The sequence below is a fragment of the Mustela nivalis genome (assembly GCF_964662115.1).
Source record: "Mustela nivalis genome assembly, chromosome: 8".
NCBI lineage: Eukaryota > Metazoa > Chordata > Mammalia > Carnivora > Mustelidae > Mustela > Mustela nivalis.
The window spans coordinates 12,739,010-12,755,409 of record NC_139027.1 but is presented as its reverse complement, the minus strand read 5'-3'; the positions used below and the strand labels follow the sequence as shown (position 1 = coordinate 12,755,409).

General features: G+C 41.9%; 1 protein-coding gene across 3 annotated transcripts; it reads right to left on the bottom strand.

The window, feature by feature from the left end:
- Positions 1-391: 391 nt before the first annotated feature.
- Positions 392-14,983, bottom strand: LOC309872133 (uncharacterized protein). Of its 3 annotated transcripts, XR_014315684.1 has the most exons (5): positions 14,935-14,983; positions 13,435-13,600; positions 12,699-12,766; positions 12,426-12,578; positions 6,433-6,447 (listed from the first exon to the last, which is right to left on the bottom strand). XR_014315684.1 is itself a non-coding variant. In XM_082745803.1 (4 exons), exons 1-4 carry the CDS (start codon positions 14,944-14,946, stop codon positions 436-438), a joined length of 270 nt encoding a protein of 89 aa, XP_082601929.1. In that variant the 5' UTR covers positions 14,947-14,983; the 3' UTR covers positions 392-435. The 3 variants fall into 3 exon arrangements, 2 of the variants coding, with proteins under 2 accessions (XP_082601929.1, XP_082601928.1); XM_082745803.1 differs by lacking the exons at positions 6,433-6,447; positions 12,426-12,578 and adding an exon at positions 392-459; XM_082745802.1 differs by lacking the exon at positions 12,426-12,578 and having other exon boundaries at positions 5,986-6,447.
- Positions 14,984-16,400: the final 1,417 nt, after the last annotated feature.

Genomic DNA, 16,400 nt, shown 5'->3' with positions numbered 1-16,400 from the left:
GGAAGAATTACACCAGGTGACACAAGGAACACCAAAACAATTCCATCATACCCCCGAGGATGTTTATAATCAAGAGGTCTTTCAAATTAAGGCACACAATAGCTTTTATTGTTTTGCACCATGATAAGAAGGAACTTTGGCACAAAATAACATTGTGTTCACGAGCTTTTCGGGATTTGTCATTTCTTTTTCATTTTGCCTACTTGCAGTAACTGAGGTTCCCATCGATCACTGTGGAAGGTAATGTCTCAACAGTCATAATTCTGACTTTGAATTCAGCGTGTTCAGAAACCAAGGTCCTGCCATTGTCTCAGAGATGTTGTCAGACAAAGGGAAAAGCCCGTATCATTGTCACCAGAGCCTAATGGGGATTCCATCTCTCTGGGAGGTTGGAACATTTTGTTTCCTTCTATGTGATGATAATAACAGCCACGATTATTGTTCTTGGAAATGGAAGGCCTGGGATATGGAACCAAAAAAAAAAAAAAAAATGACAATGAAAAACCAATATATCATTAACATGCCTTTGGGGAAGCTCCTTTGGCAACTACAAATGCATTATCCAGGACCAGCTTGAAGATAAGAATCAATTTAATTAATTTTAAATGGCTTTGTGCATTGAAAAAGCCAAGGACTAAAGAAAATGGGAAGCTGGTTCAGATGTTTTCTGGAGAGAAGATAGAGCTCAACCGTGTACCCCTGTCAGTAAGCTTAGGGCTGGTTTCAATTCCACAGCCCTTCAAGAATGAAGTGTAAGTGTCACAAGTGTGAAGAGCAGAGTTTGTATTAAAAAATCTGAGTTCAGGGGCACCTGGGTGGCTCAGTGGGTTAAAGCCTCTGCCTCCGGCTCAGGTCATGGTCCCAGGGTCCTGGGATAGAGCCCGGCATCGGGCTCTCTGCTCAGCGGGGAGACTGCTTCCCTCCCTCTCTCTCTGCCTGCCTCTCTGCTTTCTTGTGATCTCTGTCAAATAAATAAATAAAAATTTAAAAAAAAAATCTGAGTTCAAACTTTGATTCTGCAATTCATTCATTGGGCAACATAAGCAGGTGTATTAACATTTCTACAGGCTCACTGTATAACTGATGCCAGAATCCTTAATTTAATCTTTTTAAATTAAAAATCTTAAAGGATATTTGATTATAAATATCCTTTAAGGTAGGATATCAGACTCTCCAAAAATTTCCTTGCAATTCTCTTCATGTATCATAGCTATGCTTGTGGTACACCTGGCTTATTTCATGATCTATTCAATCATCTGATCCCATGGTACCTGTCTGATCTGCACAATGCCCACAAGCATGTGGTGGTCGATTGGTGGGTCTATCACAAAGTTACCTTTGTGTCCAAGCTCTATACCTAACCATGGGACTCAAAGGAAGTATAAGCTCCATCTCTGGTCTCTAGGAGTTTTCCATCATATCCAAGAGAAGAAATGTGAAAATCCACAGAAAGTGAAATGTCACACAGGGCTATCTGTGCTTCATGCCCTGTGAATGGCATACTTATGGGCCATGGAAGAGAGCAGGGCAAGAGCCAAAAGAAGCAGCTTCCTAGAGAGGAGGGCTAGACCTGTTAAAGGATAGAGCTCTGGTTATTCCCTGCTAACTTAGATGGAAGGACAAAATAAAGTAATAGATAGATGTATTTAACATCTCTAGCCCAGAGCCCAGCAGATGGGAAGAGCCCAGTCTTCCCAAATGGGTTCAATCTCTACTGCATTCCTGAAACTATCCAAAACGTCCTCCATCACCAAAGAGGGACAATGACATCTGAGCAGCTGTTTGTGTCTGTTCTTCAGAAAGAGCCCTGTTGCTGGGCCAAGGCATACACCACACCCCTAAACCATAGCCAAAGAACTTGGCTATGAAATTGGCTATGGAATTAGATTGGAGCCCCACCTGTGCATCAAGGTCTGGGTCCTGTGGGCACACTGAACAGCAAACTGAGGGCTTCCAGGTCCCCACAGTCAATCCAAACCAATTCCAGAATCAATTCTTAAACACTTGTGTCTAGCAAGAAGTATTATGATGAATAAATGGATTATTAAGAGATAGTATATGTTTTTAAGTGGTTCATAAGCCAGCATGAATCAGAAAAGTATACATAGAATTACCCTACAGGAACAAATAAGCTAGCAACAAAGAAATGTGTGCTTCTGAAGTTCAGTGAAGAAGCATTTAGAGCATATAGGCAAGATCAGGAGAGATCTCTTGCAGAAGTGGAAATGAGATCTCTGTTTCTATTCCCTCATCCATAATCTGTAGATAATATATGTACCTGTATCATAACATCATTGTAAGAATCAAATAGGTTTCCAATGTAAAAAACTAAGGCACATACTATTGATATTAAATATTAATATTAAAAACCTGGCACATGCTGACTACTCATTTACTTATTAATGGAGGATGACCTTGAAGGATGGGTAGCATCTTATAGATAAAAATGAGGGATGGGAGAGTTCAGTCTATCATGAAACCAAAGGTAATATTTGTTCTTACTCAACTGCTTATCTCATAACCAGGGAGAAAGGAACCAGAGATGAAAAGGCATCTGCCAGAGATGGGAATGTCAAAGGCCTACCCAGGAAGCTGTAAACATTCTATTGGGAGTAGAACAGAGCTTCACATTGAACAACGAGAGATGAGGCATAGAATCAATTTGGGGAAGGCTTTGAATGCTGGTTTGGAGACTTTGCACAAATTCTTGGCCCCCGCCCATGCTTCCATTACAGAAAATAACCCAGTCATCCATATCTTCTTAATCTGGCAAGCCATGTAGATGGACCCAATTCTGAGTGTAGCATCACCACTTAGCCATTAGAATGAACACAGTCTTTAGAGCATCAAAATTGAAAGTTTGCAGCAGAGCGAGTCAAAGTTATTGATTAGCGCTTTCTTTTGTGCCGAGTGTCTGATGGGCTGGACAAACATTAGCTGCATTTGTCTGAGAAACCTCGTCTCAGTCTCTCTCAGCAGGATAAGGAATGGGCAGACTGTGCAATCCAAGTGCCAGGAGAATGGCTGGAGATATACACTTTAGCCGTAAGTATAGAGACACGTAGCACTTAAAACCAAGTGCAAAACTCCTTTCCAGGCAAACCTACCTTTGCTGGAGGAAAAGAGTAAACACAAGACCCAGCAGCATCACCCAATAGGCAATGAGCCATCAGGTAACAGAAGGATGGGTCCAACATCAACATTCTCAGTGGAAGACCAGGGACAGGAGGTGTCCAGAAAATCAGGAAGTTCTCTAGGAGTCAAGGAAGACATCACAGAGATGGAATAGAGATAGGCAGCAAAAGACCAGGGGGATAAGAAATCTTAGCAACCCATCCCACCCATTTATTTATTAATAACTATTTATTGAGTATCTGTTCTGGGCCAGGCACTGTCCTGGGCAATGAGTATGCTAAAGTCTCTGCCTTTGTGAAGTTTACATTGAAGTCAGGGGACAGAACAAAAATAAAAAGGAACATAAGTATGTGCTCCAATATCACAAAAGAAGGACTATGAAGGAAACTAAATTTAGGTCAAGAGAATGGAGGCAGGCTCTTATTGACTGAATGGCCAGGGTGGATATATTAGTCTGCTCAGGCTGGGTAACAAATCAACACACACTGAGAGGCTTGAACAAAAGAAATTTGTTTCTCACAGTTCTGGAGACTGGAAGCCCAAGGTCAAGGGGCTGCAGAGATTATTTCTTCCCTGATGTCTTTCCTTGGCTTGTAGATGGCTACTTTCTCACTGTGTCCTCCCATGGTCTTCTCTCTGTGTGTGCACATCCCTGGTGTCTCTTCATCCACAATTTCCTCTTTTTATAAGGGAATTGTTCCAGTCAAATGAAGACCCAATCTAACAGCCTCATTGTAACTTAATCACCTCTTGAAAGACTCCTTCTCAAGTATAGCCACATTCAGAGGTCCTGGGTTAGGACTTCAACACATGAATTTGTGGCAGGGAAACAATGCATCCAATAAGAGTGGGTCTTTTTGATGAAGGGACTGAGGTGCCATGATGAATTGAGCTCTGGGACAAGAGAGAACAGCCAATACAAAGAAAGTTCATCATGCTCTACAAACAGTCAATGAGGTGGGCGTGGCTGGATAAAGTAAGTAAAGAGAAGAGTGGGTGATGACAGTGGCGAGCTGCCCAGGAACCAGATCACATTGGGTTTATGAAGTGAATTGAATAAGGATTTTGAAATCTGGGGAAAGATTTGGAGGGATTTGGGAGGTAAGTGACATATTCCAATTTATATTCTAAAATAATTATTCTGGGTTCTGAGTGGGAAATTGACTATAAGAAACTTGAGTGGGAAAAGGGAGATGTACCAGGAGGCTATTATAATTGTCTGGGGAAAAGAGGCTGGTGACTTGGACCAGAGATTACAGGGAGATAGTGCTATTCTTATCCTATCCTTTCTCCAGCCCCTTATTAGGGGTACAGTCAGGTGTGTGACAAGATAGAGTTGGAGGACAGCTTCCCATCTTTCCCTTCAAGGAGATAAGGACAAGCCAGGGGTCCCTATAGACTTGTCACAGAGTTAAAATGCAGACCATTTACAAAGGACTTGAGATGTGGAATCTTAAAGAAAACCACACTCAATCAATTCCCTAAAGGCCCATCAAGCCTATACAGTTAATGGTGAGTCAGAGGAGGAGCATGAGCTGGGCTTCCCACTGATTTATGGTAGTCCTGGCGATTAAAAAGCCAAACTGGATAAAAATTTCCACAGTTGACTCTCAGTTAGCCACACTTTTGGAGCAGAAAGGTTGTGGATAATCCAAATACCTCCTATTTGTTATTATTGCATTAAATAGTTGTAAGAGGAGATTTCAAAATGAAGCAAACAAGTCTAGCTAGAGTCTTTTCTGCAAGAGGTTCAGGAGGCTGCCAGGGAGGAGGAATTCATACAAGTCCTTGTCAGAGGAACTATGAACTTTTTTGCCAACTACAAGCCCTCAGCCTAGACTTAACTCCTTCCTCACCAAGATTCCTAAATTCTTTGCATTCTTTGCTTCAAAGAAAGGAGCCACTGGATTTGACAAATTTTAAATCCATGATTTGCATATTTCTCAACCAATCCCAGCTAACCTAGTTTCAATCTGTTTTACTTAGAGGACCTAAGTGAGAATGACACTCATGACGTTTGGCCCTTCTAACTTTGCCCTATCATTGTCTTCCTTGGAACAGAGTCAGCTTTCTACCTCAATCTGTATTTCCTGGATTGCAATTCTAATTGCCCAAAGAAATGTCTGCTTGCTGAAACTTTCAGTGAATTCTTCCTTGGTCGATACAGGCTTCCCCATCCATTCAACATTTTCTCTCTTTCTTACCCTATTTTGTCCAACACAATATATTAAAATTGTTGCTCAAGGCATAAGGAACAGTAAATATTCCTTGTGAGTGAAGATTTCACCCTGAATAATTATTTTTTTCTTTTGGGGGTGGGTGGGTCAGGGCAGGAGAAGAAGAAGGGAGAGAATGTTAAGCAGGCTCCATGCTCAGCACAGAGCCCAAAACAGGGCTCATTCTCAAAATCCTAAGATCACGACCTGAGCAGAAATCAAGAGTTAGATGCTTAACCGACAGCTACCCAGATGGCCCTCATCCTGAATAATTCTGACAGTTCCAGCATTTATATCCCCTTAGACACAGTAATCAATGTAATCTATAATTAAATAGAACCATTTTGTTTTCAAAGCAGTTTAAAAAATATTTTTCCTATGTAAGACTCAGAATTTTAGAGGGACTCCCAATGCCCTTTCACTGTGTTTCTATCAATGGAATTCTTTCTTTTTTTTTTTTTCTCAAAGATTTTATTTATTTATTTGACAGAGAGAGAAATCACAAGTAGGCAGAGAGGCAGACAGAGAGAGAGGGGGAAGCAGGACCCTGACATCATGACCTGAGCCAAAGGTAGAGGCTTAACCCACTGAGCCACCCAGGTGCCCCAATCAATGGAATTCTTATCGAGAGTAAAATTCTTGGCCTTTCTGGAGGAGCATGTACATCTTTGGAGGATGCCATGTGACTGGCCTGGGTCACATGTGGTTAATATTTAAAAGCGCTACCCCTCCATTTGTGGTCTTTCTCTCTTCCCTGCATCTTGAGAATATGAAACCCTAACTGATGTCATAGTTAGGGCAGACCCATGTGGTCCCATGTGGTCTTGGATGGGAAGTGGGTGGGGAAGGCATTTGGGAGGGAGGATGGTTGCCAACTCAGGCTGGGTTCTTCAGTTCAGCTTCTCCAGTAATAAAGGTGGATATTCATATGTCCACCTGAATGGTTCCTCTCACTTAACTGGTCAGTATCCAACATGCTAGGCAATGATCTTAAAATCTGGAGTTGCTAGTCAAAGTTAAGAAAGATAACTTAAAATTCAATCAAAAATAATTTTAATGTCTTCAAACCCCTCAGATCGTCCAGAAAGTTTTGACCCTGAAAATCAAGGAGAAAAAATAAAAATAATTAAAATGGATCAAGCTTGAAAATCTTTTTAATTAGAATAGGAGATGCTTAAATGTCTTAAGGGCTAAAATTGCAAAAATCTCACCTTCATGGAGAGGAAGATTTACTTGAATGGCTAGAAGAATTAAGTCAATTATACTTTTTAAGAAATGAAATCTCTGTGACCAGCTCTTTTAAATTACAGAGGACTTGTTACAGATATAAATAGAGCCCAGGCCTGGACATTGTTGTTAACAAAAAATCTGATCAGTTTTAGGGCCAAAATCTTTTGTTGTACAAACTTATTGCCAGGAGAGGTATGTCCCAAAGTAGCTTAGGATGATGTAATTGTTTAATTAGCATGTAAGCATCTTTAAACCAAGACAACTTAGAACTAATATGTAAATATACAAGAAAATGACATATTTAACATTTATATATTTAAGAATGACTTTTTTAATTGGCCTATTTTCTCTAAAACTGAACAATTTCCAAGTTTATATTCCAATGTTAGAATATTTAAGAGAGTTCAAATTCACCATAAACATAAGTTTAATTTATTAGATTTTTAAGCTATTTAAGTACTTGGGATGGTTTTATTTCTATTTCAGATAACTGATGTATTTCTAAATGAAACCAGATTATTAAACACATAAATATAGTTTGAAATGCAAAGGTAATTTAATTAGGTTGTTAAAACTCAAACTGATTATTAAATGTGCTAAATATATAAAACATATAATAATATTTGTAAGTAAACTTAAAAGGCTAAAAAGAGAACTAGATTTTTGGATTTGTAACTACAAAAAACTGAGTATTACTATCTGAAACCAGAATTGCTTCTAAATAACGTCTTTTGCACAGAAAAACCAGGTGTGAAGACACAAAACTCACATTCACACATGCTATGAGAAAAGGAAAATGCTGTGGCTCCCTGACCCTTCCAGCCAATATCAACAGGCATCCAGTGTCATGGTCAGAATGTAGGATCTGGGGTCAGGGACTCTCTATAATGTGATTTTATAGAAATTCCTTAGTCTCTCTGACTCTGATTCTTTATCTGTAAAAAGGGGCCAAATAACAATAGCTATCATACTAGATTGTTCTCAAGAGTGAATGAGACAATTGGTATAAAAAAAAAAAAAAAAGAACTTGCTGGGGTACCTGGGTGGATCAGGCAGTTGAGCGTCTGATTCTTGATTTCAGGTCAGGTCATGACCTCATGGTTGACCACATTGGGCTCAATGCTGGCCATGGAGCCTGCTTATGCTTCTCTCTCTCCCCGTCTCCCTCTGCCCCTCTGCTCCCCTACTTGTGCACTCTCTCTGGCTCTCTCTGTCTTGCTCTCAAAAAAGTAAAATGAAATAAAATACAATGAAATAATAAAATAAAATAATAAAAAAAGAACTTTCTAACTATAGAATTATAAACTCTCTCCCCTCCCCCCTTTCTCACACACGCGCACAACCAGTAGTTATTATTGTGTGGCCGGAGGAAGGGACTTCTTGCAGAAAAAGCTAAGGTATGAGAGGAAAACTGAGCAACATCACACTGCAGAGTAATGATATAATCAATACTATTTATTTCATTTCATTGCTACTATGTATTATTCCAGATATACAATACTACATTTCAGTTTTCCTGGAGGACAAATAATGCTCTGAATTTCAACCAGAGAAAGGCCAAATGGTCACAAGGGTGATTTTGTCATTGCCGTCCTTTTTTCTCAAAGTGTGAGCCTTGGGGCACTTGCAGCATGAACACCTTGTGTGCTTGTTAAAATACAGATTCTCCAGACACACTGGAGTCAAACTCTCAGACCCTGGGCTCCAGGCCCTAGTTCTAACAGGCTCCCTGGCTGATTCTGGGGCATATTTTGGTTTGGGAACTACTCCTTCAAATAATTAGATCATTTAAGAAATAACTTATGGCTCCATAAAAGTATAAACATTATACATTCAGGATTGAACAAAGGGTGCTGAGTTCATAGTGGCTTCCTCCCCAGGAAGGATTTGTAACTACAAAATCCTACAGGAATGTCCTGCCCAAATGTCCGGACATGTTGACTTTGTTCTCCATCTTCAGAGTCTATTTCCAATGTTTACATGCTTTGTTTCTCTGGCCCTTACATTTTGTGATGAGGTAGGCCTCCCAAATGGCTCTGCTCCCAGGTTATGCCTCTCATGCCCTCTCCGCAGGGACATTCATCCCTTCCTTGGTTCTATTCTATGCAGCCCGAGAAAGGCATCATGTCCCTACACTGAGCCCAGATTCCCGGAAACACGTTTGCTCCCACTCCAAAATGGAAGGGTATTCATGCAGAATGGTCTCTGGGGCAGCTGCTGTGCTCTGTCCTCTGGGAGGCATTCTGATCCTCTAGCAGGGCCTGAATATGCTTTGAAGCTCCCTTCATCCAAGTCTGGCCCATGGACCGGCAACATGAGCATCCCTGGGTCTCGTTAGAATGCAGAAAAGCAGGCTCCTCTCCAGACCTCTAAAATCAGAGTCGGCATCTTAACAAGATCCCTAGGTGATCCATGTGCACATTAAAGCTTGATAAACACTTTTTCTTGGAATGTTAATAAATCTGAGGAGTCCATACTGAATCTTCAAATATTAGCAAGATTCTCAGATCAAATATTTTAGATATTACCGTGCATTATAATGATGACCTGTCGCTCTTGTTGAAGATGCTGAGTCCTGGAATCCTACCTTGGAGATTCTGCTTCCATAGGTTTGGAATCTGCACTTTTACTACCTCTACCAGGTATGTCAGCGATCCTCATGGGAAAGAAGAACTGGACTAGAAAGCAGAGAGCAAGAAATGAAGCAGAAGGTCCCCCTAGGAACCAAGCCTAGAGACTCTAACGTTGTACCATATGTTCTCTCTGATGAGGAAAGGGCCAGTCCAAGTCTCTGTCTAAGGAACACAGAATCATCCTTCAAGCTCCTGAGTTAGTTGTACAATTTCAGAAAGAAGAGAGAGCACGTGAGTGAGCAGGATGGGGGAGGAGGGTAGATGTAAAGAGAGAGGGAGGGAGAGAATCTTAAGCAGCCTCCATGCTCAATACAGAGCCTGAGGGAGGGCTCCAGCTCAAGACACCGCGATCATGACCTGAGCTGAAATCAAGAGTCAGTTGCTCCTGATTGACTAAGCCCCCCAGGTGCCCCTAAACCTAGTAATTCCTTAAAGATTTTTTTTTTTTTTTGCAATAGCATACATGTTTCTATATTAGATACCATGTATATTGGCCCATAAATGCATTTAAGTGGCCGACATTCAGGTCTACAAATGCTGAAAAGCTGATAAGTATTGGGTTTTCTGTTTTTGTCTAACTGACTCCAGTATATATAAAAGCATGTTGGGCTCCAGTTGTCTTAAAAACTGAACTGTCTCTATAGAAGCACACTGATGGACTGGGTTGAATTATTCCTTTGAAATGAATCCTAGGGTATTTAAAAAAAAAAAATCTATGGTTCTGAATCATATCAAAGCAATTACTCCGATAAATTTAAGATAAACCAAATATCAAAATCTCGTGAAGATTAAGAATGAATGTCTATTTGCTCTTAAATTGTCTGGGAAGAAAAAGGCAAACAAGCATGACATGTTTACTTCTGGAGCAGCTAAGTGTGACCATGCTCAGCATTTCTTACTAATAGGGCCAAGATACAGTTGAAGAAGCTTGGGTTTTATTATCATGAAAACTGTATTTAGAGACTGTTTTGGTAAAAAAAAAAAAAATCATATTTAACACAAAACATGGACAATGCTTTTGAGTGGATGATAGGCAAATTGCTTTGTTAACAACTTTATTGGGGTATAATTTATATACCAAAAAACTCACTTATTTTAAGTGTGCAATTTAATAATCTTCAAAGAGATTACTCAGTAGTGCAACTGTCATCAAAACCCAGTTTTAGAACATTTCTATCACTACTATAAAATCTTTTGTGTTCATTTACAGTTAATCCTTATTCCCACTCTCAATCCTAGCTAGTACTAATCTAAACTAATTTTCTTCAATTTATTTATTTTGTTTTACAGAGAGTGGGAGCATGAGGTGGGGGAGGGGACAAAGGGAAGTAGGGAATCCTAAGCAGGTTTGAACTGTTTGGAGCCTGATGTGGGGCTCAATTTCATGCCCCCAAGGGCATGATCTGAGCCGAAATCAAGAGTTGGATGTGTAACCGACTGAGCCATCCAAGCACCCCTAAGCTAAATTATTTTTTAATGCATTTTTTAAGGAAAATGATACTGTTTTCTCCTGTGTTCCACCAGAGAAATCATCACAGAGGGGATGTTAGGAAAAACTACAGGACAGCATTCTACCTACAAAAACAATCAGGATGTTTACACCCAGAATACACCCAAGTATACTGAGAATAACAAATATTTGGCAATCTCTAATTTCAGTGGCTGTATTTAATAAGTATTTTTTTTAAAGATTTTATTTATTTATTTGACAGACAGAGATCACAAGTAGGCAGAGAGGCAGGCAGAGAGAGAGAGAGAGGAGGAAGCAGGCTCTCCGCGGAGCAGACAGCCCAATGCGGGGCTCGATCCCAGGACCCTGGGATCATGACCTGAACCGAAAGCAGAGGCTTTAACCCACTGAGCCACCCAGGCACCCCTCAGTGGCTGTATTTAAATCTAAAACAGAATCCATGGGCTGCGATCTAATTTTAGTAGGAACCACAATGCCTGAAAAGACATTTACTAGTAATTAAAACCCAGATGGAGCATAGGCAGGATGATAAGTTTACCTGGAAGAGCAACCTTGGCTCTGGTAAGGTTTGTAATCTATTTTCAAATGGCCCTGAAAAACACTAAGAATACAGGTTTTTTGCAACAAGGAAAATAAGTAACAACTATATGTCTTCATACAGTGTTTATGCCATTGGTTTACTTAAATATTTGCTTTCTTCAACATACATGTGCTCTCTGCAAAATTCTAGTGCTTGCTGTGTTGTAGGTGCTGGGATGGAATGATGAACACACTAGATAGTCTCCTGTCTTCACAGAGCGGATGGTTTAACTCTCTGTGATTTGGGAGCTCATGCAAATCAGTAAAAGAAGTACATCTCCATGTTTTAGTAAAATGGCAGCATGGGCCATTGGCCAAGCATAAAGTGGGCTTTGGAGCCAGAGACCTACCCTGCCACGTGCTAGCTTCTTTCACATAAGAGGTTGAGACTTTGGAGACCTTGACATAGGAAGAATGAATCTTGCAGTAGGTCAGTTGTCTTTGAGGACCAGAGGGTAGATGAGGGTAGGCAGAATAATGACCTCCCCCAGCATGCCCATGCTCTAACCTATGAATATGTTACCCTATGTGGAAAAAATGGATTTGCAACTAGATTATAAACCCTGAGTATGGAAAGATTGTAGATTATCTGAGTGAGCCTGAGCTAATAATCACAGAAGTCCTTAAAAGCAGAGAACCTTTCCTGGCTGTAGTCAGAGAGAGACAAGATGGAAGACACAGGATCAGAGAGATACAATGTAAAGGTCAGGCCCATTGTTGCTGGCTGTGAAGATTGAAGAAGTTGCCCATGAACCAGGAAGCCTCTAGCAACCAGAGAAAGCAAGAAAACAGATTTTCACATAGAACCTTCCGGAAGGAAAATGATGCTCTCGGCATCCTGTTTTGTCCTAATGAGATCCACTTCAAACTTATGAGCTATCAAACAATAAGATGGCAAATTTGTGTTACAACACTAAATTTGGGGTAATTTTTTATGGAAGCCATAAAAAATGAATACATCATATCAGGCAACTTATAAAACATCTCCAAAACCTTCCTTGTAAAATAAGGATGATGGTACTGATAGAATTACGAGGATGATTGGTGCGATAAACTGTAAAATGCCCAGCATTGCTCCAGGTACCTAAAGACCACTTAGAAATAGGCGAAAATGTGTCCACTGAAAAGCTCTAAGAAGGAGACAAAGGAAATATCTCTCACCATACATCATAAGGCCACACTTCGGTCCAGAGCTTGGTTGGTAATGACAAGATATATATGATCTTGGGCACCTCATGTCCTCTCTCTGGGCTGCAGTTTTTTCCAAATGAGGGTTTTGAATTAGAAGATTGATTTCTAAGGGCACCTCTTGTTCTGACATGAATAAATAATATAAATGAAAAGCCATCAAATTTTTGCATTCAAGTATGAAGAAATAAGATGCTACTACAACGAAGATTTACTTTGATACTCAGACTTCTAGAAGGTCCTCACCTTACCAAAAGGTTGCCAGAGGGTAAGACTTGAGCTGACACACTGCTTCCTCAGCAGTTGCCCCTGGTCTAGAAGAGATAATATACACTTACAATATTTTATAAGCAAAATGGAAGCAAAATAGTTAAATTTCTACAGTATCCAGCCCTAGCCCCAGCACATGGACTCCCCTGGAGTTAAGATCCCAAGCAAAGCCCTATGAAGACCTTCACAAAAAAATCCCCAGACTTACTTCAGACATTAATCATGATGCTTACAGCATAACAAAGAGATAAAAATCCCTTTTCTAGTACTATTTGGAAGGAGCCCCAAATGTCAAAATACTTAACTGTTTTCTGTCACAGAGTCCTGCGTGTAAGTAGAAGGAAGTTCTAAGTGTAAGGAGAGGGAGGTTTGGGGGGAAAACAAGGAGAAAAGGAGATGGAGTTTGGGATTTTGTGTGGCAGGAAAAGTTATAACCATGGTGGGTTTCTGGAATACTTCTGCTCAGCTTGTTAAAGGATAAATTAAGACTTTTTCCTTGCCAAGCTGTAGCAATCCCAAAGCTTGAAACAGTGATCAGGTCTGAATGGAAATGATAGTTTCCCACAGGAGATGGAGCTATTTTGGTACCTTATGTTCATCCCAGGACAGTGAGGAATTTGAATTTGGTTTGAAAAATATCCCAGTCTCTGAAGTGGGGTCCCTCTGCTGGAGGTAGGTGTCAGCAGAGTCTGGCCCTCGGATGTGCCCTGACCTGGTCCTGGGGGCTTCTGTGTGAGGTCTGATCGGAAGGTAACAGCCTGTTGTTCCGCTAAGCGCAGGGGACTGGACTTTTCCTTCAGTTGCTCTTCTGACTTCTCCCTCCTCTCAGTCTCCAGGGAGCCTTGGACTGGGATGTTCTCAGCACAGCTGCTCTCAGGCTGTTGGAAAATTAAGTTGTTTAGGGTTTTTCCCTTTCCCTGGGCTAAAATATTAAATTTTTAGCTTGTTGTTGTTTTAGCTTGTTGTTGTTTAGATTGTTGTCTTAGAAAAACAAAACAAAACAAAACTTGGGCTTTTAGACATAATCACAAGAAAGCTGGGAGGACAGGGGGTGTTCTTGTTCTTACACATAATTCTTGAGAATATGAATCTGTAAAATTATTTAATGGGCAAGCTGGCAAAGTCAGTTGTATAAATTGTATTTATCTTTTGGCCCAGTGATCCCATTTTCAGGAGTATGTACTAAGGAAGTAATCATAATAAATTTGTTAAGTTATACATAAAGGATATTCATTGCAACATGGTTTATTCTAGTAAAATAAATAACAACAACCTAAATGTTCATTGTCAGGAGATTGATTAAATACATTTTAGCACTGCTGCACAAATGTAATATTAGTTAGATCTTAAAAATTCAAAATTCTTGTTTATATAATGTGTGTTGATTATATTAATGTTTATGTAAACACCTATACAGAAAGAGATTTGGAAAGATGTTTATAATTTTAATTAAAAAGGCATGTGAGGCAACAGTAAGTATAATAATAAGCTATTTCTATAAGAAACACTTGTATTTCTGTATTAATTAAAATAAGTTTAAAAAGTAGTCTCCTGGGGCACCTGGGTGGCTCAGGTTATGATCCCAGGGTCCTCGGATCGAGCCCCGCCTGGGGCTCTCAGCTCAACAGGGAGCCTGCTTCTTCCTCTCTCTCTCTGCCTGCCTCTCTGCCTATTTGTGATCTCTCTCTCCGTCAAGTAAATAAATAAAATCTTAAAAAAAAAAAGTAGTCTCCAAAATGTTAATCGGATTAACAAAAAGTAATAATTACATTGCAATGTCAATTAGCAAAAAGTATCGTAGTAGTAACAGATGAGTCAGTTACATCACAGCCCTCAGTCCTGGAAGCAGAGTCCGGTTACTGGGCTGGAGGGGCCTTGGGGCAGGGGGTGGGGAGGCCATACAAGTCAAGTCCCCTGAACAAAGTTTAAGAAATAAAGGAGTACAGCAGTTCCCAAAGGAGAGGACGTAAGATGTAAGATGGAGCTTTCGCAACCTGCCAGGGGACGCAAAGGAAGGAGACCGACAAGGCTCCTACCAAGTTTGCAGGCCCAGGGGCTGGTGGAAAGGAAATGGGATAGGGCAGGGCTTGAACTCTCTCAGAGGCAAGACCAGAAATATTTACCCGACGGGTTGGAGTCTTTTTTGTTCTTCTTATATCTCCCAGACGCCTTCACTTTATTTATTTACTTACTTACTTACTTACTTACTTACTTTACATTTCATACTTGTAATCGTGATGGATTCAAAATACCCAGAATTCTTCACCACATCGCCCATCCGGGGATAAAGTCTACGTCACCTCCCACGGGACTCGGAACTTGGCCACGTGACTCACTTTGGCCAATGGGCTGCGAACAATCATGACTCAAGCAGGAACTCGATAGACGCTGACACACCGGCGCTTGTGCTCTTGGAGCTCTCTTCCTTGAGGCGGCCGTGCTGTGAGGAAGAGGATTAATCCTCCCGAGGAGGAACGGCGGAGCAGGGGAAGATCGAGCTGCTCGGGCTGATAAGCAGCGCCAACCCCCCGATATCTGAGTCAGGTCACCTTGAACTAGCCAGTCATTCCATTCCGTTCTTCAGCCACAGGAGCGAGCCCGGGAGACACCAGCCGAGGAGCCACAAAATCCTAAGCCATAATTTTTGTTTGGAGTTTGAGGTGTTTGGTTACACAGCCACAGATCCCGGCCACAGCGGCCGCTCGTGTTCCTTTTGCAAACTCCAGGCGGTCTCGGTTGTGCTACAGCGCCTCGCCCCGGGACGGTAAACACAGAGACTGAACCGGAGCTAGCAGGACTGCGGTCAGGCCGTTAGCCATTAACCACCGTCTCCCCGGCGGGCAACGGAACATCTTCCAGAGCCACGTCCTGCGCAAACCTTGAGACGCTTCAAAACGAACTACCTTAAAGACCGTCGTACCCTGTAGGGGCGCAGAGGACGCGTTTCCCTGATTCGGGAGCAGAGAGAGAAACCACCGTCATTTAATAAGAGCAGGGAGAAGGTTGGGTAACGTTTCTGGATGTCCTGCCGCGCAGGCGGCCTGGAAGAGGCCGCGGGATTGTCTTCCCGTGGCACGTGGAGAAACTGAGCCTCGGAGCAGCTGAGCGACTTGCCCAAGTTCACACAGCCCGGAAGTTGCCCAGCCAGGCTTCCGACTCGGATTGGTCTGAGCAGAAGGCCCTTGTTCGTAGCCATCATTCAGTACTTCCTCCCAAATCCTATGCTCCTTTCCTTTTCTTTTCCTGAGCTCCCTCCTCAGACGGAGCGCGAGTCATCTCAGCCTCGGAGTCTCCGTTTCCTCCTGCGGACAGCTGGACGGATGAGAGCGCCCTTGCCGGCGGGTGTGGAGGAGGATTCCGGGAGATGGCGTGTGAAAAGCCCGGAGACACGGTGCCTGGCCTTGGAGGAGCCGTGGGAGCCGCCTGCCCTTCTTTGCTTCCCTGGGTCCTTGTCAGCAGCTGCAGGAGCCAAGTTCAGGGAGTCTGGGGCGGGGGGCTCAGAAAGTTGAGGAGTCGCCTGCAGTCCCTCCTCAGCCTGCGCGGGTCATCAGCAGCCAGAAACCCTCACTTCCTCACTTCCCACCCACTTTCCGTTCCTGTCCGGCAGATGAACAACCACCTTGGAACTTGATAGGCTTTTGTTCTCGAGATTACAACATGCGCATTGTCACCTATCTC

Coding starts and splice junctions, on each gene's coding strand:
- LOC309872133 (XM_082745802.1), bottom strand. Junction 12,767..13,434: donor ACAGAAGCCCCCAGGACCAG/GTCAGGGCACAT, acceptor TATCTCTTCTAG/ACCAGGGGCAACTGCTGAGG. Junction 6,448..12,698: donor TCTGGCAACCTTTTGGTAAG/GTGAGGACCTTC, acceptor CTTGATTTTCAG/GGTCAAAACTTTCTGGACGA.